At 32.5% G+C, this 27243-nt stretch overlaps 1 protein-coding gene across 1 annotated transcript; it reads right to left on the reverse strand.

Annotated features, from left to right (window-relative positions):
• Nucleotides 1–1003: 1003 nt before the first annotated feature.
• LOC110096960 (autophagy-related protein 16) lies at nucleotides 1004–22682 on the reverse strand. The gene is made up of 5 exons (XM_020823134.2): nucleotides 22480–22682; nucleotides 22268–22394; nucleotides 11833–12014; nucleotides 11563–11758; nucleotides 1004–2276 (listed from the first exon to the last, which is right to left on the reverse strand). Coding segments are annotated over exons 1-5 (1530 nt in total). The 5' UTR covers nucleotides 22482–22682; the 3' UTR covers nucleotides 1004–1253.
• Nucleotides 22683–27243: the final 4561 nt, after the last annotated feature.

A 27243-nucleotide genomic window follows, 5' to 3' on the forward strand; every position in this document is an offset into this window, starting at 1 on the left:
TCTATTTTGAAATTTTACAAACTCCAAGTCTGTATTTCTTCCTCTACATATCCAACTTATTATGGACGGGACCTTATTCGTTAAGAGCTTTTTGGATCATGCTTATCTTTTGAGATATTATGATTCCCTATATCTTTTTTTTTTTCTGTCCTAACTGTTATCTTTTTTTTTTTTGAAGAAGCAACTAATTTCATTAATAAAAAAACAAGCAAAACAAACTACAAACAACTAACATCAAATTCCTCCTTTAACATCTTGATAAAAGGAGGAATCTTATTCATACTAATGTCATCCCAAATAAAATAACTAAAAGTAGCATAATTAGCATATAAATTCGCTAACTTATTACTATTCCTGTCTATAAAATTGAAAATCACATGGTTGAATTCCTTAATGAAAGAAAGAACTTCCAATTCTTTGCCACCTTTCCTTAATGCATCCTGGAGAAACTTGATTATGTTGGCATTATCACTTTCAACAATAATGCCCTTATAAGAGAACATCCAATCTTTGACAAATTCATTGATTGACTAAATAGACAAAAGTACCACACGTGAAACATCCCAATGAACACAAGCCTTTTCAAATGCCAAGAGTAATCTTCCTTTATAGTCAAGAAACACCCCACCGATCCCCCAGCTTTATAAGAAGATAATAAAGATGTGTCCACATTCACTTTGATCCAATCGGATGGAGGAGGATGCTAATGATATATAATCATGTATAATAATTGTGCAAACTACCCTAATGGTAGTGGTATATAGGCAAGAACTTAAGGCCAAGGGTAGATGCACTTCCACTCTAGCTAAAGATGTGCAACTATCTATTGAATGAATCTGCCATGCTGTCATTTGCTCAAAATTAATTTTGTTTTCTGAAACATTTCTATATATGTTACTCACTAATAACTAAAAAAGAAAGCAAAACAAACCTTGCTCTCCCAACGCTATTCTGTATTTTTAATGCACTTTTATAATACTCTGCATGCATAAGACAATTCATATTGTGGCTTGAATGGAATCTTCTTAATTTCCTTCAGTACATAAAATACATTGTAAATTTAATTGCTGCAATCCCATACATGCAACGGCCAAGTTCATATCAAACATTTTAATATCGTTGAAACAATGATAAAAAAAAGAGGAAGTAATTATACATTGTTATGATAAATGAAGCAATCAGAGCCGAAGGCCAACAAATCAAATTATCAAGCAAAATACACAGAATAATGAGGGTAAAAAAAAAAAAAACTATCACACCCATATACAAACAGTTCCATTCCTATCAGCAGAAGCCAGAGATCGACCAAGGTCATTCCATGTACATGAAAGAACAGGTGAAGTATGTCCATCAAGAACGCTCACCTTATCAGACTTCAACCTCGACCAAATACTAACAGAACCATCAGCAGAGCCCGCTGCCACACTATTTTCATCACGACTGATGCATGAGCGGCTCCAGTTCGATGCAACTCGGTTTCCAGTAGTTCTATAAGTACCACAAACCTCCAAAGTTCTTACATCGAACAAATTATGCACATTATCCCTTCCACTTGTTAAGACTATGTTACCGTTAGGAGACACACAGACAGATGTGACTGCCTGTGAGTGAGCTGCAACCTCACTCATCAGCTTCCCGGATTGACTATCCCACAAACGCAGGTTGCCATCAACATGGCCCGAGCATATAGTAAGCCCATCAGAACTATAGGCAAGTGCATTGCAATTACTTACTGAAATAATAGTGTGTGAACAGTAACCCTTCTGCAGATCCCAGACTTTGATGGTATGATCATAAGCTGCGCTTACTACATTCCGGGCAGAGCTTCTGCTTGCATCCACACTGCACACTTTATCAGTATGGCCTGTAAGGGTGTGACGAATGCGGCCTGTAGATGATTCCCACACACACAGATTGTTAGAACTGCTTGCCCCAATCACAAATTTGTTATCATGAGTAACGGCAAGGTCAAGAATGGAACCAACGCTGCCCCTAAATGTGTTGCTTAAGATTCCAGTGTTGGCATCCCAAACCTTCACTGTACGATCCTGGCCGCCGGTGAGAAGCCTGTTTGAATTGTGCTCAAATAATATGGAACCACACCCTCCATCATGACAATTTATAACATGTTTGCATGAGGAAGGAACCATTGACTCCACAAAATCATCATAACCTGCTTCCCGTTGCCGAACCACACCATCTATCTGCTGTCGGGCAAGCTGTTCAATGCTGCTTACCTTTAATTGTTGCATCATCTCCTCATACAGAGCATTAACCTTTGCGGACAAATATGAATGCACAATATCAGTTTTTTTTTAATCGCTTTACTCAGATTGAAAATATTGCTTTAGCAATGTGAAAATATTGTTGATGTACAAGCAGGACGTCATTGCAGTACATAACTCGTGCAACTGAGAAAAATAAATACTCAGTACTTACATGGATATATATATGTAAAAGAGCAAGGGGCCTTTTTGGTTAGACGTGCTACTTATGCATAAGAATGTACTTATGCATGTATAGGGAAGTCTTCATCTTAGAATGTAGTCAACTATAACATAGCATCATAAAGACCGCCGCAAGGCGATAATCACTTAGAAGATATTTAATTTACTGAAATAAAAATGCAAAATAAAACAAATTAAGATGTTTTGAAAAAAAAAAAAATATTTGGTAAATGAAAAAGGAATGCAAAATAATGTATTCATGTATTTGAAATTCATCATTTAACACATTTTCAATGCACTTGAAATTTGCACAATTTGGCTGAACATCAAATACATTGCATGCAGAAGTTTCAACTCGCGCTTGCAATCACCATCTGCCAGCCACCACCACCTAATGTCATCACCCACAACCACCACCCACCACAAGCTCCCACAACCACGCGTTGCCGCCCTACCTCCACTAGCCACTGACAATGCCGCCTCCGCTGCCTGATCACTATTGCCCATCGTCGCCAACCACTCACTGTGCTTTACACTAAATCAATTTTACTTCAAACTAACATAAAAAAAAGTGATCTTCCGCTTTTCTTTTATACTCAAACAAACAATGATAAAGTATTTCAAATATAATGACTTTGCATTGCATATAAAATACAATGAATTCTAACTACTTTAAATCAAATGGTCCCTTAGTCCAAATCTTTGCCATTCAATACTTTTACGAAACCCTTATTCTTAAAGACACTAGCAGTTTTCTTCAATTCTTTTAGTAGCGGATAATCTCCATTTTCGACTTATATAAGGTTTAAAATAATTGAGATTATTTCCTATTGAACGTGATCCACTCATGTGGAGAGTGGAGTATCAAGTCACGAGTGAAATAAGATTATGAATAAAACCAAAACTGAATATCCACGTAGTATGTAAGCTAACAACATGGCAAATCTAATCCTAAGAGATTATTAACTACAAACTAGAACAAAAGTGCTAATAGAGCATTTTGGCTCTTCAATATAATAACTCTTTGAAGCGAATATAATTCATTCCCGAGCAACCTTGGAAAAATTCTTGCTTAACAAAGGTTTGCCTACCCACGCAGAGGAAAGGACCTTTTTTCCTTGGAAAAGAATCGCCTTTCTCCTCTTATTTAGATTTCAATATTATGTTCAAATTTTACATAAAAATAGCCAATTTTCATTAACAGCATACAGGATTTCAATAGCTTTTAGGATTGATTGACCATCAATATAATCCAATAAAATTTTCTCGATAGATGACACTAATTGCATGAAAAAATAATTTCAATATCAAAGCATAGAGGCTTTAAAATCACTTCGAATCAAATGCATGGATAGTTGATGATACTTATAATATTTTTTAAGACTTTTAATGTTGAAATGCTTGAGCAATACTAAATATTTAAGATTGCTTATATAACATTCAGCATCAGATCATTTTTGTTTTTTTCACAAGCTCACTATAAGTTGTAAATTTCATAGTGAAAATAACAGTTTCAAAATTCAGATCAACTGGCTGGTTCAATAATTGATCTATTGATCGGTCATATGGCCAGCCGGATCCATCTTCAAAACCGCCTTTACAACAAACCAAATTAAAAATGTTAGAACCGCCGGTTCGAACGATGTACCGTTGAACCAATCCTGATTTTTATTTGAACTAGTAGGTTCAATTATCGATCCACTTGAATAATTAAATAATTAATTTAATAAATTTAAAATATAATATTAAAATTAACAAAGTAATTTAAATATGATGTATTTTAATTTTTAATGAGCATTAAGTGCATATAATTATCATCGGTTAAAAAAACACCAACCAAACGTTCTCACATAACCCCACCAACCTATATGAGCTTCAAACACATCCAAAAAAGCTATATAAATTAAACTAACAAAAGCCTCAAATAATGTGGGACTAAATAATTAAATTAAAGTTCTTAAGTTTGCAACAATTACACTATTTATTTCTAATTAAATTTTTAATTAATCTTTATCATATGAAAAATATTTATTTTATTGGTCAATATTATTATTATTATTTATTATTTAAGTATACACTACAAAAAATTAATTTTTGATAATTAATTAATAATAAATGATCTAAAATGAATGATTTATAAAGAAAAATTTATAATATAAATTGTTACATAATCTATAGGTGTATATTATATCTAAATATGTAACATAAATTAGTAATAATTTATATAAAATTTATAAGCTTATAGGAAAATTAAATTTAAATTAAAAATATGAGCCAATTTTAAATATTGAATACATGCATATATATATATATATATATATATATATATATATATAGAAGCCACAAAGTTAGCTGGTATGGACCTTTGAAAGTTATTACAAAGATCCTAGGATTGAATCTCATCATATATATACACACACAACAAATATACATAAGTATGTGTGCATGCACACATGTATATTGTGCATGAGCATGCATGTGAGTGTCATGGTGGGGGTGTTCTAAGAGTAGTTGATCCTGAGGAATGGCCAACCATGATTATGTGTATGAATTGATGGATTCGATAAATGGAATGATTACATTCAATAGTAAAAACTATTTGGAGAGTTGATGAAAGCTAGATGACACAATTTCATCTAAAATAATGTACCACCAGATACTAAATGAACCCTCTACTTCCTTTGAAGACAAATTTTCTAATGATTAAAGATTGAAAGAGGGTTGATTAACTGTATGGAAAGAATGTTGGCTTATGAATTCTTCAATAAAGATGATATTCAATTCAATCTATAAGATTATTAAAGAGGCAACTTTGATAGCAAGATTGTTATAAACTCCTTTGTTGATTGGTGGACGTAATCGGGTGCTAGATCAGCTATGTTGACCAAATTTGATATTCATGTTCCTAGCCTCACTTGTAGTTCCTTCAATGTGAAAGAAATTCGAGCACTTTTGAATTAGTAAGACATTTTGATTTTTAGTAGTAATTTGGCAACAGGATGTATGCAAGATTTGAGCAATATTTATGCTAAATCCTGTCAAACAGGATTTCAATGCCCAATAAATCTCACGGAAGAATAAAACCTTTGTTTCCCTCTTTTTGCTATAAAACCCGGATTTACTAAATCCTGTAGTTCAGTGGATTTACAGGATTTGGCCAAACAAGCGCATGAAAAGGATAAAGATGGTTACCGTCGCATCGAGCGAGCTCTCGTCGTGACTTTCGATCCGACATCATCGAAGGATGCGAAGAAGCTTCTTTAGCGACACTTTCAACACATTATTTTACGTGGAGCCTTCAAGATTCACACGAAGCACTATATCAAAGCAGGCATGAAGAAATAGCGATGAGGAAAAGTAGCAGTAACGAAGAAATGGAGAAGACGAAAAGCAAACCCTAGATTAATTAACTAATTAGTAATTAAAAATTAAAATGAATAGTTTAATTAATATAATCTTAGGTAGAAATAATTATTATATAACATTATAAATAATAATTAAATAATTAATTAGTAGTAGAATATTTAAATGATTAATGAGATAATTATTAATATAATTAATAATTAAAATTTACTTTTAAAATCATTTTGAAATTTAGTTTCAAAATCATTCTTCTTATAAAGTCTGGTTTCTTTAAATATAATGCTTTGCAATTATATTTAATATTTTTTGCTTAAAATATTAGCTTCATGGGAAGAAGAGCAATATGGTATAGCACAAGTAGTTAAATGCACTAGTTTATGTCAGTACAAGGATGAGAGAAACGAGTATTAGAAAAAAGATAAATTTAGATCCAATTTTGGAAGATGGAAAGAAAGTCTTATGATGATTGGATTGTCGAGTAAGAAGATAAATTGCTTCTGCAAGATTATTTTTGGATGGAGAAAGGAAACAAAATTCTTTGATGTTTATGGAATTAGGACTGTGCCCATACTATTTTGAATGAGGTAGAATCGCTCAATTCCACAGAATGAGGTTCAATATCTCGATTCCACATAAACAAAACATATAATACATATTCCCAAAGAAAAAAAAAAGGAAGACGATTACCCTATTTGTTTTATAATTCATTCCTTCTTTAACTTGAAAGTGTAGTTAAAGGTTCAAAACAGTTATTTTTTAAATGTGTATGCTACAAATGGAAAAGGAAAGCAAATTTTTAATTAATTCAACGTTGAATCTGAGAGTAATAACTTAAATAAGGAGAAGATAATTCCAAAAATTGAATTTGCAAAAACTTAACATGTGCCTACATCTGATTTGAATATATTAATTGGAGATGACTTGGAAGACGAGGAGCTTGAGAAATAATGAATTAGAACTTTAATTCATAATTTGTTCAACTTTTCATAGTCTCATTCTATTTGACAATTTAACTTTATATGCTTGTGTTATTTGATTTTTTGCATTAGAATTTAAATAAAATAATTATAGAGTTTAGCTTTTAGTTATTTCAGTTTATTTCTTATATTTATTTTTATTTATTAAATATTAAAAATAAAATTCACGGGGCATATGCCCCATTTCATGAAAGGTAAAACACCCCTCCTTTTTAAACATTGATTTAGACTAGTAAAATGAACATTAAAACAATTGATCTTCCTCTCAAAAAGTGAATATAGTTAAGGGCATTATTTCATCACTTTCCAAAATTATTTGGTTGTTGATCGACAGGTTTCAAAATTTATGTTAGTGATCAACCAAAATAATCTAATACGATATTCTTTGCTTTAATTATAATTGATGTGATATATTTAACTTTTGCATTAGAACTTACTATCTAGAATAGGATAAACAACTGCTTGAACTATAAAATATTTTATTAATATTATTTTAACATCCTGACATACACCATCCATGATGTTTTTGTGTGTGTGTGCATATAAATATATAAGAGAGAGAGAGAGAGAGAGAGAGAGAGAGAGAGAGAGAGAGAGAGAGAGAGATGATCTCTTAAGACCTAAGTATCACCGCATATCATAAAATCTTGAAGTGATAAGAAGGGCCAAATTAGGCCTTTATCAACAAAGTAGTGAGTCACACACTTATACTTCAAACGAGACTACCACAATCCTAGGCCTCCAACATGACAGGTATGTTGGTTCATGCAAGCTAAGAGAAAGGATTTTACCTATACAACTATATTAGTGGGGCCCACGAAGAATTTAAGGAAGAGGTTTACTCATAATTCACTCCCATAACAAACAAGGTCTTATTAACAAATGATATGATTAGGATAAATATCCAACCATTTAACAAGATATTTTGATGCAAAGCTTCCTCCAGCAATATCAATGGCTCCAATAGCTTCTCTCAATAACTTTCTTCCTCAATAACCCTAGTGGTTATCTATTAGATGTGGCATTTCTTCTTTTGTGATGCAACTTTTACATCTTGTAGTCCACTAGCTTATGTGATTTAGTCTTTGCGCGCTAGCATCTCAGTTTGATAACTTACGTGATCATTTGCTTTACAAAATCGTTGTGACCTCTTATGTTTCATATGATTAGCATCTCTATTTGTTATTAGGTGGTCCCCACTATCAATGGTTTTTGCAGGCCAAACACATTTTATGATTATTTTGAGTAATGAATCAACAATATTTTTCGAATTGATCCTAATGATACAAGCAGTAATTCTCAAAACGTAGAAAGATAACGAGGTTCACCAAGCTAGAAAAAGTTGCAAGATAAAGCCACAAATGACTCAAATGATAACATGAGTCATTTTCCGCTTAGCTCACAGTACTTAAATAGCTCGACTACATCTTCTACTCAGCTATGAAACATTTCCCTACTCACAAAGTAATATAAATGTAAAAGATCAACTATGGCCCTAACAACCTCCCTATTTGGCTCGACCAATGCTCATTTTGACTTGAATAAAGATAAAAGAACAAAGTGATAGGAGCTAGACAAGAAGGGCACTAAGGGAAGCCCACGTGATTACACCCTCAGTAATTGATAAACTTTACGGGTATTTGAAGACAAGTGTCATGCCTACTTATAGGAATATTTCCTCAAAAGGCGAAAACAATAATAATCATACATATTGTTTATAATAAAATTAAATGAAGCAATAAATCATTCAGAAATCATTAAAAAGAATTCGAGATTCTAGATTCCCCTTGAAGGTAACGGGCATAAAAATTACTCTATAGATATCCTATATTGAAGAGTATAGGGATCATTTTTTGGCTCCAAAAAAACTAGTGGAATGAACAACCTACATCTAAGAAAAAGTTTGATAAGAAATTTAGGTGTATTATGATTTCTGGACTCATGACTGTGAGCTTCCTCTCCTTGAATTATTCTAACCATCAATCTCTCATATCTATTTCTTGAATGCCAAAAAATCTAAAACTCATATTTTTTATGCTATCCATGAGACCATGTGGGTACATTGAAAATAGGTCATGCATAGGAGGAAGCAAGAGAACCTTCCATCCAACAAGAGGTAGAGACTGATCAGCTATTCAGCAGGGAAATTTCAACAATGATAAGGGAAATTTCAACAATGATAGAACATATCAACTCAGCACAATTCAATGAACCAAAGGCTAAGATTGAAAGCTTAGTTAGCTACTCATGGGAGACCAAAGAAATTCTACTGCGCATAAACAAGATACTAAAGGAAAGCAGTATTCTACAGGATGAACCATCAACATGAACAAATCTAATAGTCATTCAAATTAAAAGGATCAATTTAAAAGACTCTCAAGACTCGATGCCCATCAAAGGATCACAATCTTGCACGGATATCAGTTACCTAACTACATTAGCTTTTTACTGTGAAGATTCATGAGATTCATTATTGTTTAAATCAAAAGTATATAGTTAGACCTTACACAGTTCTGACCAACCCAGTGGAGTATCTAGATAGATTTGAGATCATGATAGCCCTTTGCTTGATATTTAATGTTGTACGCGTGAAGCCTGGTTACAAGATTGAGTTATGCTTATTTGGCCCAACTTGATCTCACAAGTCTCACCTGTAACAATGAATCTCATAAATAACTCCTTGCCAAGTTTTCCATCTATGAGGAATCCCAAAAAAGTAGTCAAATTTCCTTTTTTATCTCAAACAGAATCAAAATGAGTCATTTTGACATTTCTTCACTAATTCAATGAAGAGGAGTCCAACACATATCCTCCATTATTAGCATGGCCTTCATTAAGCAGCTGAGATGGCAGATGGTCGGTTCAAGTTTACGATCACCAAGAATCCCACTTGCGATTTTGTTTTTATATATTAGAAAAGCCAAGCTAATAAATTAATATAGAGGAGCCCAGCAAGGGCTCTAAAGCACCCATCTTTATTACAAACTCAGCTAAATCTAAAAGAGAGAATAAGCAACAGAATGACGACTCTAGTAGCCTCTAAAGGTGCCAGCTTCTAGGTCCCAAAGGAGTTCCTTGGACATATCTGTCTCTATCATCTAGATCATATCGAATTGTGATCATTTGATTGCCCATCAGCAACAATTATGATGACCATCCAAAGTTGCGAATACTTTCATTGACCCAAAAAAATTTTTGAGACCTACCAAAAAATAAGGCATGAAATAGGAGCTTATTGCAAACCTGGGTCACCCTAAAGCAATATAACCGGCATGCTTGATCGAACAATTCTTAGTGAGCGGAAGTTGATACATCCTATAAGCCTAACTTTGGCAAGTCTACTCTACAAAGGTATACCACATCAAATCCAAGTGCAACTAATTGATAAGGAGAACTAGTTTTAAGATTGCAGAACATTGAAGCCATACATCAACTCAAGCATAATATCTTTTATTTCCATAAAAAGGAAACCAAGAAGTTTACATCAACTATCTTCTAATGAAGAGTCTAGCCCCAAAAAAGCATCTATAAGATTTAGAAAAAACTTACATCATAACAAGAACGTACATGCGCAGATGCGCTTCAGTTCCAATAAAATAGATTTTGAAGCCTAGTACGAAGATTTTATGAGTTTATCTCATCTCACAAAATAGAATTATTCCTGGATGGAGATTACCTTACCAACGTTTTTCAAAAAGATCCATAAGCTAACTAGGAGATTGACAAGACTTAATTAGTTTAATTACTAATGAGTTAAAATATGTGTTATTCTTCAAATAGTTGAAAAGTGGCCATAGTAAGTTAGTAACAAATAAAGGAAAAAAATAAAAAAACTTTTCTAAAAATCAAGAAATATTTAACACCGCCAACAATCTAAAATTGCCTAAAAAACCTTAGGAACGACTATTTTTATATCTCAAAGTTAGATTAGGTTGATCGTGGTCCCAAAGGGATACAAGAAAGTAGCAATGTGATTACAACACTAGCAAATTGCTAATGACGGTCAAGTTAAAATATTTGTCCATGATAAAGCTTACATTCACTCATTGTTTAAACAAAATGACCAAGAACTTATTTCCAACTACATCAAACATAAGTAGTGGCTAACAAGCCATTGAAAAAAGTTTTACTTTGCTCCAAACAGGCAAATGAAATAGTCAATTGAGTTAGGTGAATATTATTTGCGATACTTATGTGATATAGGAATCAAATGACAAGGCTAAACTTTGTCATCAGCTTTGCCACATCTCTAACAGAGCTTCAAAAGAAAAAAACAGTGGAAAATGTGTACATCTCACAAACCCAAATAAGGTGATTTTCACTCATTACCTTCTCAAATTGGAAGCTACAAACAATCAATCAGAATATAAAGCAATAATCATCAATCTCTGATTCAAATAAACAAAAAATTTATTTGTACTAATAAAGATAACGATTTGTTCTATTGCTAATTTAATATAAGATTTCCATTCCAATACCAATATGATATAATCTCTAGGATATCTTGATAAACCACCTAGATTAAAGGCCAAGAACTCATAGGAAATGCAAAAGTTTCCTCATCATATCTTTGTTTAACACAATGAACTAGTAGCCTGGACATGCCAAAGCAAAATAATTGAACAAAGATAATACTAGGAAACTTTGGCATAAAGAAAGAACACATCCTACTATGCATGCTAAAGCAAAGTAATTGAGAACAAATTTTCACCATTACGCATATAATGTCTCAGATTTTTAACATGGTATACTGAAGCTAAATGAAAATGAAATACCTCATTTAGTTTTTCTGCGTCTTTCATTTTTTCCAGCATCCAACGATCAATCAAGTTCTTGCTCTCAGCCTCTGCTTCTTTTAGTTTCTGCATCACATCTGCTAACTGACCTTTAAGTGCCCGGTTCTCAGTGACAGCCAAATCTAAAGCTTCGGTTTTCAAATCTAGACTCTCTTTAAGTTTTGAGTTCTCTTCCCTGTAATGTTCGTCCACATGAGACCACCATATTATTTTTTGGTCATAAATGGTTTTGAACTAAAGAGTTATAACCTTGTATGGGTCATTTCATTTTGCAGACTGGTCATTAATGATTCTTTCTCTTGAACAACAGCTTTTGAGCTTCTACACTCAGCCACCTCTACAACAAGCTGTTCAGACAATCGTGACTGAGCTCTGTAACATTGTTGCAGCTCCAATTCAAGTTTATCAGCTTTCTCTTTCCATTCTAATCCCTATAAAATTTAATTTAATAAGATAGGTAAGGACAAATTTGAGGTAAAAATGTAGACAAAAAATAACAAAAAATTACGTATGGGGAAGTCAAGTTTGAGTATACACATATACATACACTATTTAATTCAATGATAACAAACATTGGGTGTTGTCTAATGGTTTGATAAGTATTATTTATAGTTTTATCATTTATTAGCAATCGTGGAGATGATCAAGATGAGTTTGATGGTTACTAAGCATGCTTGAACCATTTTCCACTAAGAAAAATGAAGATCAAAGGGTACAATCCATGAAAATTTTAAGACTATCACAAGAAGTTCAAAATCCAAGTGTATAAGTCTTAAATGTTTAGGGGTCTTTAGTTTTCCATGCTATGATTGAGTTAGATCATTATCAAAGACTCAAGGATGTTCAACGAGGTATAAAAACTAATTAAAGAAGACTTTGAAAACATAAAGGATGTAGAATGAGAATTCACAAATTGAATATAAGCTCCAAACAATCAAAAACCATTTCAAAATATCTAAATTGCAATAAATAATCATTTTTTTCTTTCCTAAAATATCTTTCAATTTTATTGAAATGCATTTTAATAAAAATTAATTCCATTTTATTTAAAATCTGGGCCACATATTTTTCAACATGATTTTAAGCTAAATATTCAATAAATATATACAAATTATAAATAATCAAAATTATGTATAGAAACTATCACCATCGAATCTGAAACATTGCTTATTCTCAAAATTTTATATAGGTTGTTTGCAAGATTATCAATTCGATCAATATTCCAAAATAAATTTTCAACCTATTCAAAATTGATTATTCGATTGAGAATTTTTAGATTTTACTCTTCACTTTGCTTGTTTCAGTGTATCAACTTGTTCCTTGCATTACTTCACTTGTTGCTTGTCACTGCTGCACAACTTGATATATCTATGTTTGTGTGCACAGGCCACTGCCCACATGCATATTTGCCTTGTCACACAAGGAGCACATGCACACCCGCGCAAAGCTTTTATCATGAACAACTGCGCCTATGCGGCCCACGCAACGCCCCTATTCACAAGCATGCACTCACATGCATGCAGCTACTACTCCTGCAAGCGTGCTCAGCAACTTGCAGTACAAATTCTTACTGCAATCGTTTTTGCTCACAAAATATGACTTCCTAAAAAAAATATAATAAACATATCTAATTATATAAATTGAACCCATTAAATACTTCTACAACTTCTTCATCATTATAACTATTTTTTAATCATTTAGAATCTTGTAAAATTAGTCAGGGACTATTTGGTTGGCTAAAATAGAAATGCAATGTCAAATGAATGTAGTGTAAAAAAAATACAATGTAAAATAAATATTATGAAATTTTTTGGATGAGTATAGAGAATATGCAAGTGAATGTTTTTTTTTTTTGAAGTAAAATGAATGTAGTGAAATGTCCAAAGATGGTAGCGGCGACAGTGACGACTGACGGATGATGGAAGTGGTAGTGGTGGTTGGTGGAAGATGGCATTTTTTTTTTTGAAGTAAAATGAATGTAGTGAAACGTCCAAAGATGGTAGCGGCGGCAGTGACGATTGACGGCTGATGGAAGCGGTAGTGGTGGTCGGTGGAAGATGGCAGTGGTGATGGGCACAGCCGAATGGTGGTGGTGGCTAGAGGCAAGTGGCGATGGCACAGGTAGTGGTGGTGGCACCGGACTAGTGGCAGAGATGGTCTACAAGCGATGACAATGTTGAATGGCGGAAGGTCGCAACGACAGTGGCGGTCGGCGGTGGTGGCCGCAGCCAGCGGTGGCTAGTGGTGGCAGTCAAGTGGCGGCCAATGGTGGGTGGCAACAACCTGCTGTGGGTGACGGCAGTCAAGCGAGTTTGTTTGCGATGTAAACAGTTCTTGCTTAAAACTAAGCGAGTTTAGTTTACTTCAAAAATGAACTAAAATAATTAACATTGCATTTACTTTACTTTTGCATTTCTTTTTCATTCAACTAAACACAAAAATTTTCAAAACCCCTGCATTTGAAATACTTTATACCCATTTTACTTCCAACCAAATAGCCCTTAAAAGAAGTTTAACTTTATCAAAGGTAGAATTTTTCTCTAAATGAACCTAAGCTTTTTTATAACTACCTAAGGATTCTAAGAAAAAAACTAACGAAAAAAATTATTCAATTTTTTTTTGTTCTGCCCTGAAGCTTTCTTGTAATATACTTGGGAAATTTGAAGTGTAGAAAGGTTCACTAAATGTTCATCAAATTGGAAAGTCCTTCAAGGCTAAATCACTTTTGTAATATCTTTCTTAAAACCCAACTTTTATAAGTTGTTCTTTGTTTTTGACTTTACTCATTTATTTTTTTGAGTTTTCATTGTATTATTAGAGAGAGACATCTAAGATGGTTTGGTCACATGAAACGTTGGCCTTCCGATGACCCGATTAGTAGAGCAGATGTATTATATTTAACTTATGTTAAGAAAGGTAGAGGTAGACCTAAAAAAACTTAGAAAATATTAGAAATGACTTGAGAATTTCATTTTTAACATGACACAATGGAGAAAAAGGATTCATGTAGCCGACCCCATGAAGTAGGATAAAGGCTTGTTGTTGTTGTAGTTGTTGTATTACCGCAATTAAAAAGTATTTACATTATTTAGGTTAAATAGTAAATATGGTCAATGCTACAATTAATATAGTGTTAAGTTTGTAGAGATCATATTTCTTGTTCACTTAAAGTTACATTCTTTTAACATTTGGCATAGATTATTTACCTCATCATAATATTACTTTTAGTTTACACTCGTGCCTTTGGCATGTTATAGGATGTACATTGGTGCATGCTTTTTGCTGATGATATTCTTCTTGTTGATAAGACTAGAGAGGGAGTTGAAAGTAAACTTGAATTATGGAGGTCAACATTAGAGACTAAAGGTTTTCGCTTGAGTAGATCTAAAACGGAATATATGGGGTGTAATTTTAGTAGTAATAGACATATTGAGGGGATTGTGACTTTGGGCGATCAAGTCATTAATAAGAGTACACGTTTTAGATATCTTGGATCTATTGTTCAGAGTGATGGTGAAATAGATGGGGATATTATCAGCAGAATTCAAGTTGGATGGTTGAAGTGGAGGAACACATCGGGCTTGTTGTGTGATAGAAAAGTACCCCTCAAACTTAAGGGAAAATTCTATAAGATGGTAGTGAGGCCTCCAATGCTTTATGGTGCTGAATGTTGGCCACTAAAAGAGAAGCATAATACTAAGTTAAGTGTGGCAGAGATGAAGATGCTCAGGTGGATGAGTGGTTTTACCCTTAGAGATAGGATACGAAATGAGCATATACGTGAAAAGGTTGGAGTAGCTCCAGTAGAAGATAAGATTAGAGAGAGTCGCCTTAGATGGTTTGGTCACATAAAACGGCGGCCTTCCAATGATCCGGTTAGGAGAATAGAGGTATTAGATTTGACTTATGTTAAGAAAGGTAGAGGCAGACCTAAAAAGACTTGGTTAGAAAATATTAGGAATAACCTTTCTTTATTAGATTTAAATGAGAATTTAACCTAAAAAAAACAAAAACAAAAAAGAGAATTTGACCTTTAATAGGACACAATGGAGAAAAAGGATTCATATAGCCAACCCCACGTAGTGGGATAAAGGCTTGATGATGTTGTTGTTGTATTGTAACAAGTGTAGTTGATTTTCATATTTACATCGTGTTTTATTGTCATAACTCGCTCAACCTAATCATTTACCTATATCATTATGACACTTGTGGGTGTACAACATAGGATTGAATTTACAATTTACTAGGTATGTATGATCAACTATTAAAGAGCTGAATATTAAAAAAGTGGTTGAAATATATACATTCATTGTATGAATTTATTCTTTTTTTTTGAAGGAATGTATGAATTTATTCACATTGAGAAGATTATTTCTCCAACATCAATATACATTTATTTTATAACTATTGATAAGCATCCCTATGTACAATTGTGCACTACAATTTAGGAGTCCTACGTGGCCCATTATCTGCAAAATATAAGAGATGAACAGCCTTCAGAAGTTATATTAGTGCAAATATATACGGAACAAATAGCCTTCAAAAACACATCATTATTAAAGTTTGAGAGCTTTCAAATAGCAACTGCTCCAACCTTGTTGATAATGCTGAGATCTACATAGCATTCACACAACCAAATTTTATCCAAACAAGAGTTCTAGAAATACTAATAGGAATAAAAATAATGTTATCATCAGAGTGATAGAAATGAATGATTATTAGAAACAACAACAAAAAAGTTAAACCAAAGATGGAAGATGTGCCTCAAATGTTGTCAACCTTCTGTTTATAAAAATAGATCATTTTATAGTACCAGCTATTTTGCAAACAAGAACATCAATAACATCAGCTAAAGCTATAAATCCGAAGTAAAGGGGAATATCCCCACTCTCCAAGTTAGTGAAACCTGCAGCAGGTCCCATAGACATCTTTCAGCCTAAAACTCCAAAAGCATTGACACTCAGCTTAATTCCACCTTAACAGGACTTCTGAAAAGCAGCTGTCAACATTTTGAAGTTCCTTATGTTACCAGTTCCATTATTCCTCCAAGAAAATTGTTCTCTTCCAAAAGGCAATAGTCCTCAAGAAAACATAAAATCCAACTATTTAATTCTATGTAGCTAATATAAAGACTGAAGTTTAATGCCAATAGAATAGAGCAACAACATTAATGTCAGTCTACTGGGGTAGGAGGAACTTCAAGCTCATAGTAAGATGATAGGTTGGCAATAATAAGGTGGTGGTTTGGTTGGTTGAACTGGTTTGGATAGGTCTACCCGGTGTCAATTTGCTTACCAATCTTCAACATATCAAGATTAACACAAACAGATGGAACACTTGTGATAGTGAAATCATTTGGATCCATTGGTGTTTCTTTCACCATTCTAGAGAAGAAGATAAAAGATTCAAGGTCCAACCCATTCTGATTGTAGTTTGCAATTATCGTATTTCAGAACACGATGCTTCGCTCGCTCATCTCTTCAAAGTGTGATTGAGTAATGTTCAACCGCCCTGATTGCAAGTATATTGAGAGCAACATATTTGTGTCTTATTCGGAACACTATGAGGGAATAGTTTCGGCTGGGCATCCAGCTTGCTCTTTTCATAATCATGCATAGGCTTATCAACACTAAGCACTCCAAAGAACATGTTATCGTACATGTCATACACGTATTCATCATAGACAGACAAAGACGACAATTTCTACAACGGATCTTTAAGCCCATTGAAGCTGGACTGAATCGAAGGTGGGGCAAACGACTTACGGGGTGGTCTCCAAACATATCTTCGTTGGAAGAATGGATCCGATGGAAATTAGGTAGATCAATCTTGATTCATTCATCATCTCACAATCCTTTCCTAGCGTGGCTCTGATTTTGAGGCTGAATTTGGGTCTGATATGATTTTTGGTTGCTGAATTCTAGCCAAGAACAGGGAATGTTGTTGTTCTTGGTGGTTGGAATGGCTTGGACAGTAATAAAAAATTGCTTAGGTGCTATGGAGGAAGACTCTAGCTTGGGGCAATCGTTTGGGACGAAGTCATGGTTGAAGATCACTTATTAACCTTAGTCCTCAGACCATTGTCACCCGATTATGATCATTCAACCTTCGTCTCCCGATTATGCTCCTTCCGACCTTCATCACCCGCCAACTACGATCCATCAATAACTTATTCATTTAATAGAAAATTTATTTTAACTATTCTATGGTAGCCATGGATGAGATGCAAGAGGGATGCCGCTTAGCTTCAATTCATTTAACGCAGATGCCCAACCGTTACAAAATATGGTTCACTTAGTAACTTTCACAGAACTTTAGATGAGACTAGAAGTGACAAAAGAGACAAGTCCATCATCTTGTGGAACAAAGCTCACTTGATGTAGGTTCATCAATAACAACTCTACTTTTTTACTTGGAAGCAACCCCATGTTCATTGACCACCATTTAGAAGGATGCCATAAAGAAAAAGATCAAAGCCAAGAAAAGAAATTTATCATACCCTTCCTATGCACATTATTTATTATTTCTAATTTTAAATAATTTAAATTCATATTATATATAAATTAATTTCCCTTCATCAATTATTTTAGAGTATAATGTTAAAATAATAAATTTAGAATTTTTAGTTCTTTCTTCATTTATAATTTACTTTACAATAATTTTTTTATTGGGAGATTTACATACATACCACTCTATACTATTCTATTTACATATTTAACACCTAAAACTTTAATATTACATGCATACCACTTATAGTTCATTTTTATATCAAATATGAGTGGTAGAAATGAAATATATGAGTGATAGGAAGGAAATATGAGTGACATATTTGATATTAAAGTAGTATAGGGTGGTATGTATGTAATATTAAAGTTTTAGGTGTTAGATATGTAAATAGGATGTTATAAAGTGGTATGTATGTAAATTTACCATTTTTATTTTAATTTTAATAATTTAAAAAGTATACATATTCTAATTATTTTAATTTTTTATTATTTCAAAATATTTAACAGAAAAAAATATTTTTAAAATTTTTAAAGAAAAAATATATTCCTATCCAACAGAGTATATAATGTATAAATAGTTCTTGAGATTATAATGATCTCCAAATAGATGCCATTTTTATTTATCCAAAATAATTGTGTGCTGGAATGGTTTATAAAATGAAATGCATGTCCTAAAATAAAAATTGTAAAGATATTTGAACAAAAAATACCTACTATGAATTTAAAACCTTTAGATCTGCTTTAAGATGTGTGTAATATAAATAATTTATACATTATATTCATCTTAAAATAGATCTAAAGATTTAAAAGTCCATTATAATAAAAAAATCGATTAGATTTCCTGAAATAAATTTCCCCCAAAAAAAAAATCCAATTTTTTTCCTTTATATAATGGCTAATGAGCATTTAAAAGTTATGAAATCTCATCAACCAAGGAGCAGTGGTCTCCAGCCACCATGAAGACAAAGGAGGCACCTCCTTGCACAATAGCCGGGAATGTCATCAATGGTGAGGAGGCAACCAACAAGGAATAGTTGAAAACTACAATAGATCTCTTGGAGAAATTCCAAGTATGAGCTGCCCTCAGACAAGAAGAGGCCAAAAGAAGAACGAAAAAAAAAATACTACAACTCACACATCAAAGTGAAAGAAAGTGACCTAATCTTGAAGAAAACTGATGATGCAGCTCGCCACTACATCCTAAACAAGTTGGTGACCGCATAGAAACGATTATATATCATTAAATGGCCTAAACTCATTTGAAAACTATTATTTATCAAAGTTTCTTTATTCTAAATAATTTTGGAGCTTGAAACACTTTTGTTGTGCTTGGCATTTTTTAGCGCTGCGTAATGATTGACAGTGTTTATGTATATATGTATGTATGTATATGCATGCATGTATATATGTACGTATCATTGTCATGTTCCAATTCCTAGATGAAAAAAAAAATAAAGAGTTGCATTAGGTAGTCAACAACTAGTGTAAAATTGCCAAACAATCATAACATGAATCATTTAATACATTATGTTAATACAAGAGTGTTCTCGGGAATCGACATGTTCTATGGCCTGAATAGAGAAAAAGTGTACAAGAGTCATTACACTAGTGCCTAGGTGCAATATTAAAATAAGCAAAGGTACCCACGTTATGGATGAATATGGACAAAGAAGCTAATTCATGAAACTAGAATTATGATAAAAACTTTGAATATAAGTACTCTTACACAGATTAATAGAATTAATAAATGTTATGATTAACAAGAAAATAAATATGTTGTGTATTTAGAAAATTAAATGGGTCAGAGAAGAAGTTAAGGAAATTAATAATTTATGATTTAAAATTTAGAATTCAAGAAAGAGTCAAACTAGAAATGGAGTGTATAAATAAGAGTGAAGGATAATATTGTAGAGATTAATAAAATTGGAGATTGAATTATAGCTTAAGAAATTGTTGTTAATTCTAAGATTATTAAAATTATAAATGTTTATGCTTCCAAGTAGGTTTGAATATATATTAAAAAATAAAATATAAGAATGACTCAAAACAATTAATACAAATGATATCTCTTGAATAAAATTTTAGTGGAGAATTAAATGAATATGTTGATAGAGTGGTACAAGATTTTAAAAATATTCATAGTGACTATGAGTTATTAAAAACAATGTTTATAGAGTGGTACAAGATTTTTTTAGCATTTTTTTTGTCATGAAAGTTGATAAAAACAATGTTAAAGGCGATTTTCCTAGAAATTGAGAACAAAAGTCTTCCGTAAATTAAGAATAACATTAAATAATTTAGTCAACATAAATAAATGAAGAAAAAGAGTTCATTAAGCTGACCCCAACTTGGAGAATAAGTTTAATGATGATGATGATGAATTATGATGTTCATCATCATAGTTTATCTCAAATATTTTGGAGTCAGTTTTATAAATCCTAATTTTTATTTGTTCCTATTGAAAGCTACATGAGGTATTAAGCATGTTCTTCGCTAATCATTTTGAACAATTTCTATCCAGGCTACCATCGATCTATGCCTTCTCTCTCTAATCCCCTGCACTAAGTTTATACTCGTCTAATAGCTGAATTTTTTACCCTTTGTTGTAAATATACAAACCACATAAGTATATTTTCAATTACTTTATCGTCAATAAATTTCAATTTAACCTTTCCTCTAATATAAGCATTCTTTAATCTATTCTTCCTAATCTTGCCACACATCCATCTTAGCATTCTCATTTTGCCATTCTAGGTTGAGAGATATCAATGATTTTCATTGTCTAAAACACAAAGTCACAAAACATCATCGGCCAAATTACGAGTTTATAATTTTACCTCTAAGTCACGATGATATTCTCTTATCACATAACATTTCTAAGACCGTTCTCTATTTTAACACTCAATCATACCTTAGTAAATATTTACTCAATTTTTATGCAATTAATCAAAGATGCTTGAACATGCCCTGCATAAATATCACTTCATCATTAAATAATTCGGCCGCAATTGTCAATACCTCACCAAATACAATTGTAAACTATATGCTCAGTCATTGTTCTATTAATTATAACTCCTCAATCTTGAAAATATTTTCCCTATTGTTTTAATTTTTCATTTATTTCAATTGATGTTTTATTGATTAAAATTGTCATGTGCAAAAAATATACATTATAACACCTCATTTTGAATATTTTTTCTTAAAGAATCTCCAAAACTAATAAAAATAAAAATGGTAATCCATGGCGTAATATTTTTATAATTAAAAACTCTTTGATCATTCCGCAACTACTAATAATACTAGTCTATGATGCATGGACACGGACACGGCGACACGGACACGACACGACACGGACACGGGACACGGTTTTTTTTTGAAAATATATGACACGGGTACGGCTCGGACACGGCAATACATTTTTTTATATAGTGTATATATATTAATGTAATATCATATTAAAAATGATAAATAATAATAAATGAATGACATGATAACTTGTCTAGCTTATAATATAAAATATCTAGTACAACCACAAAAATATAAGCAAATAATAACTTACTACAACATCAAGCATTCAAGCTTCAACTATTAGGATTAACTTTAGAGGTTTGTTTTTTGCCTTCAATATCATCATCATTGAATATCACTAATAAAAATAAAAATGTTAATCCATGGCGTAATATTTTTATAATTAAAAACTCTTTGATCATTCCGCAACTACTAATAATACTAGTTAGTTCTATATTATACATATCCTAATAACTCCAACAAAATTTGGACAAAGATTTCTCTAGCTTAATGCGCCAAATAAACTTTTGAAACCAGGCAAATGAGAAAATGTTTGCTTTTCTCTTCAATAAATGCACTCAACCCGCTTACATGTGCAGTTTGAGGATGAAGGAACTTCCAAGTACAGAAGAAAAACAAAGGCCTCAGATTTCAAGAAAACGTTGCAAACTCATCAGTTAAAATTACCAGAGAGCTCATGTCGCATAGAAGGAGAAAATCATAACAATAAGCAAATAAAAACGACGGTTTCTAGTGGGAGATGACAAAACAGGTTGCACCAAACACGATAAGCTTCCCATCATCAACATACAATGAAAAACGTAGAAGCCATGTTCTCCAAAAGAAAGATTCTTCCACAAGAAAGTTCAAGTAGAAAAGGATTAGTTAACCTGGGCTGCGAAAGGCCTGGCTAGAGCGGCAACAGCCGGTGCGTGTGCGCCTTCCTCGAGCAAATGCCTCTTGTGGAGAGATTTGATGGCCCGCTTGATGGCCTCCCTCGAGATTTCATCGGAGGACCTACGAGCCCAAAGTAAAGTGCGGTGAGGGCAGAGGAGAAGGTGACGATAGCCCTATGCATTCACAAGGTTAGGGATTTGCTTACATCGATCTGTACTAGGGTTTTCGCTAAGAACCATATAGAGAGATTTGAGATTCAGATTTGCTCTACTATCCCTCCGCTTGCTCTGTCCCGTCGAAGGCCGACTACGGCGACGGTAGATCTCAATGGATGGTTTACCGGTGGAGAACACAAACCTGGGCGCCACGGATTGGGCTGCTTGAGTTGACTAGCATTAATTTTTTTTCAAGGAAATTTGAATTTATAGGTGAGAAATAAATATGATCAAAGTTTTATTTCACGTTAAAATATCTCTATTTTTTATTTTAATTTAACTTTTTAAATTAATTGCACTTAAAATAGGTTCGAACACAACCAAATAAAATTCTTATTAGCTTCCATCAAAAATCAAATTATATATACAAAAAAATTTTGAGCCATATTCAAATATTATTTAAACCATATTCAAATCATATATGTTAATTCAAATTATATTTAAATAAAATTCATATGCAATTCAAATAAGATATGATTCTAAGAAGATTTGTTCAAACATGTCAAACAAGACTCTAAAAGACTGCAAATATGACACAAACAGCATTAACACATCATAGTGCAATTAAAAAAATATAACATTTCATATTATTAGGCAAACATAACCAAGTATAATACAAATAGCTATACTATATCATAGTGAGAAAAATTGCATACATCTATAAAATCAAAATAAGAATCATTACATTAAATCGATACAACTATAACATTCTTGAAATAATAAGGTGAGTAAAACTATAACAACTATAACATAATAATTAAAATTTGATACAATCGAATGCAATTATAACATTTAAAATACATCATAATTGAATTGACCCTGTTAAGTCTTCAGTTAGTATTCTTGTATTCAATACTGATGAAGCTGGTCTCTCTACATTCAATATAGTACTTAGGATACACATTTGTATCTTCACACCCCGGGCTCTTTATATGTATGATTAGAGTAGACATATTACATAATAAGAAAACCCAAATAAGTAAATTATAAAATAGATAACAAGAGAAAAATAATAAATCCAAAACATATTTATACTATATTTAAATAATTTAGAACATTGATTTAATTTTGTTCAAACTTTAACTCAAATTTGGAATGAATCATGACCAACCTTGCAAGGTTCCAACATTAGTAAAATCTTGTTCGGACATTAATCAAAACTTTTTTCAAGGCATGAACGAACTTCTTTCAATCATTATTCAAACCTTTTCGAAACTGCCAACAAGATTTAAATAAACTTTAAACATGTTTGATTATGATATGAACATGTTCCAATCAAGATCAGAATAAATTTTGATAAATGTTTGAAACTAATAATATGATGTTTAATGTCCTTCTAAGTTTCGGGCCCAAACTATGAATAATTTTTTCAAATATTTTTTTAAATATAGATAACAAAATTTATAACAATACTAACCTAAACAACTAGCCAAAGACTAAGACAAAAATTTTTCTTTATAACCATTACGTGCAAATGACAATCATTAGAGATGAGAAAGACATTGAGAATCAGAAGAGTGGAGTAACATCTTACTCAAAAACTAACATATATAATGCTCATGCATCCCTTCAAATTTCCCAATATTTGGATTGGAAGGAATTATTGAGCATATTTTAACAAGAAATGAAGCATCGGATATACTATTAATTTCAACCATTATGGGGCATATAATGTCATTTTTTTCTTCATTTATATATGTGATGAGGTAACATATTTGAATTGGCATACATGATCCTTGTTTAAGACACTACGGGAAAATGCGGGATTACTGTCGGAGCTTCCGACATATATATATATATATATATATATACGTCGGTAACTACGATGTTTTTACTGGCGTTGTTTGTGACAAAATTATTACAGCATACTTTCCGGCAGAATAGTCACCGTTATTGTTTCGATGAGGTTTATGCCGGTTTATACGTCGAAATATGTAAGCATATTGTATAATGCAGTACATTTTACGCCGGAAATAACCGGCATATTAGACATCAGCCATTGGAAGATAAGATTACGTGAAAAATATTTTAGATATTCCAAAAATATTATAAAAAGTTCTGAAATAAGCATATACATGATAAGGTTGGAGTATATATGTGTTAAGATAGTTCCACAATCGTATGTCACAATCGTTTGTTGCAAGCACATATACAGATGCATATGCAGGAGTAATACAATCAGTTGTTGGATTAAATGTGCAAAATGAGGGGGCAATTGAGTGGAAAAGAGGTAGCTCCAACTGAGGATGAGTCCACAGATTCATAATAGTTGTTTAATTTTTTCAATGTCATATGAACTAGTATAAGTTTATAAATATTTGGTGTTAATGAACAATTTGTGATGCTTTTGAATATTTGTTGATGTTAATGAATAATTTGTAATATTTACGTTTATATTTTTGAGTATTTGCTAAAGTTTTTGAAATATGTACTGTGTAGATCTGTGTTGTGGAGCAGTTTTTGCTAGAATTATTTGTAATTGTTTGTAGGTGTGGAAATCTGATTGCTGCCTGGGAAGGCAATTTTTTTTGTTTATGCAACGTATGTGATAATACAACAAATTCTTTGATTCGTTCTAACGTATGTGATACGCCGATATTTTCCAGTGGATAATGCACCAGTTATAATCCGTTGTTTACGTTTCGACGTACGTTGCGGCATTTCTTCCACTGATATTTCCAGCGTATTTTTACACATATAATTTTGGTGTATTTAACGCCGGAATAAACTAATGGAAATCGACGTAACGGGCACCCTCTTTTTTGTCAGTAATGCGCCAGAATGTACGCCGGAATGTGTTCCGACATATTATTTACACCGAAAAAGTTTTTTTGACGCGTGCCAAACCGGCGCATGAAATTCCACTAGAAATCTGACGGAAACGTTCTCGTTCCGTCGCAATTTTCATGTTACCGGCAGATTATGTTCGCCGGTAATTGCGGGTTTTCTTATAGTGGGAGAAATTTGGTGACAGTGGTTAGCAAGTTGTAACATAATTACTGGATCAAAGTTTACCTACGGATGATAGCCGACCTTACTAATATGTAACCAATTAGTTATAGCTAGAAAATTGGGCGAGGTTCAAGTTACTATGGAAAGTTAGTGGAAAATTATAGTATCTCAAAAATACTTTCAATAGCATAAAGATTCAAAATGTGCACTCACCCTTTATTTATAGTATTCAAAGGGCTACATGGATGGCTATACATAGGAAGACATACAAAAAAGTTCATGATAAGACTATTACATGCCAACATTAAGAGCAAGTTATGTGACATACATGTGGATCCTTTTATCTAAAGTGGTACTTTCTTATTAGATGATTGTCTAGGGAAAAATTTTAATGGTAGGTGTATTTAGCGAGTCTTTAAGATCTAGGATATAGAGTGAATCTATGAAGGAAAGTCTAGGTGCAAGGGTGAGTCCTTAAAAGAATCATTCAAGTTCTAGCATGAAGGGAAACTTACTTTCAAAGGTAATAACTGTGAATCGAGGATTAATCTAGTTAAGGAGGTCATAGCCTTGAGGTTCTTAAGTGTGTGCTTCTTATAGTTGGATTAGTAATGTCAATGATAAGTAGATGACCCTAATAATGGAAGGCTGCCATAGACAAGCAAGATTTATCAAGGTGAATATCCCCTTGTACATGAACGGATTTAAATGAATCCCTAATGGAGCTTATATAGCATGATGAAGCATTTGGCCATCTTGTGGTGGTGAGTCCTTATACCACTATTTTGCACATGAGAGAGTGGTTTTTGGTTGATAGGCTAACATCAATCAGTATATTTTATAGGATCATGCTTCCTTTGGGTGAATGCTTGTGTAATCATGTGACTACCTTGATCATGTTCCTAAAGAAATACTTGTTAGGTGCCTACAAGTGACCTACATATACATGTATAACTATAAATTTAGATCCCTAATTCATTTTACACTATAAAAGGTGAGTTATAAAAAAGGATAAGCAAAGAAATCTAGTTGGCCTGAGGAAAAAAGAGAAGGTGAACCATGGAGCAAGTGTGCCAATTGGCATGGAGTCGAGTGGGTTAGCAGTGCCTATGTTGAAAGAAATTTTTAATGTGGAATCAAGTAAGGTAGGAGTGAAAGGACATAACTCGAAGAGTGTCATAACACCTATGTTACTATTTTTTTCTTTGATTTAATTTAATATGTACAAAATAGTCAAACAACTGAGCACACACCACAAAGGGGAGCTAGGACATTATAAATTGAAAATTAAAATTACCTGATTTCTCTAAGAAATCAAACTATATGATCCAATCATACTACACAATTATTTATAAATACATAATAAATCAATTATTCATTAAAAATGAAAAATTGAGGTTACTTTAAAATAAGTAATCGTACTAAACGACTGACTTCATAATAGACAATTGGATATTTCAAATAATTTGTTGTTTTTTCTTATATTCCATAAGTAGGTAAATTTTGAATTTTGAAATATTTGTACTATATAAATATTTATAAATCTTTCCTATTCTATGTGAAAACTTTGGAATCAAATTAATTTGCAATCATCAAGGATTTATATAGCAGTACTATGTATATCATATAGTATGAACTATGTATATCATATAGTATGAACAAAATAAATTTTAGTTCATCTCATCCATGGTTGAATGGGATGAATTATGGACTAGTTGAAGTGGTTGTACTATACAATGGTGATCAAATAGTCCAATCAAATAGAGATTTGGATAACATATTTTCATCAGAATGAACTAATT

This window comes from Dendrobium catenatum, unplaced genomic scaffold, assembly GCF_001605985.2.
Source record: "Dendrobium catenatum unplaced genomic scaffold, ASM160598v2 original_scaffold_98963, whole genome shotgun sequence".
Lineage (NCBI taxonomy): Eukaryota > Viridiplantae > Streptophyta > Magnoliopsida > Asparagales > Orchidaceae > Dendrobium > Dendrobium catenatum.

What these genes read in the sequence shown, in the direction of transcription:
- LOC110096960 (XM_020823134.2), bottom strand. An exon ending in CCAGGCCTTTCGCAGCCCAG is followed by an intron (nt 12,015 to 22,267) that starts GTTAACTAATCC and finishes TAAATTTTATAG; the next exon opens with GGATTAGAATGGAAAGAGAA. An exon ending in ACGCAGAAAAACTAAATGAG is followed by an intron (nt 2,277 to 11,562) that starts GTATTTCATTTT and finishes TTGTCCGCAAAG; the next exon opens with GTTAATGCTCTGTATGAGGA.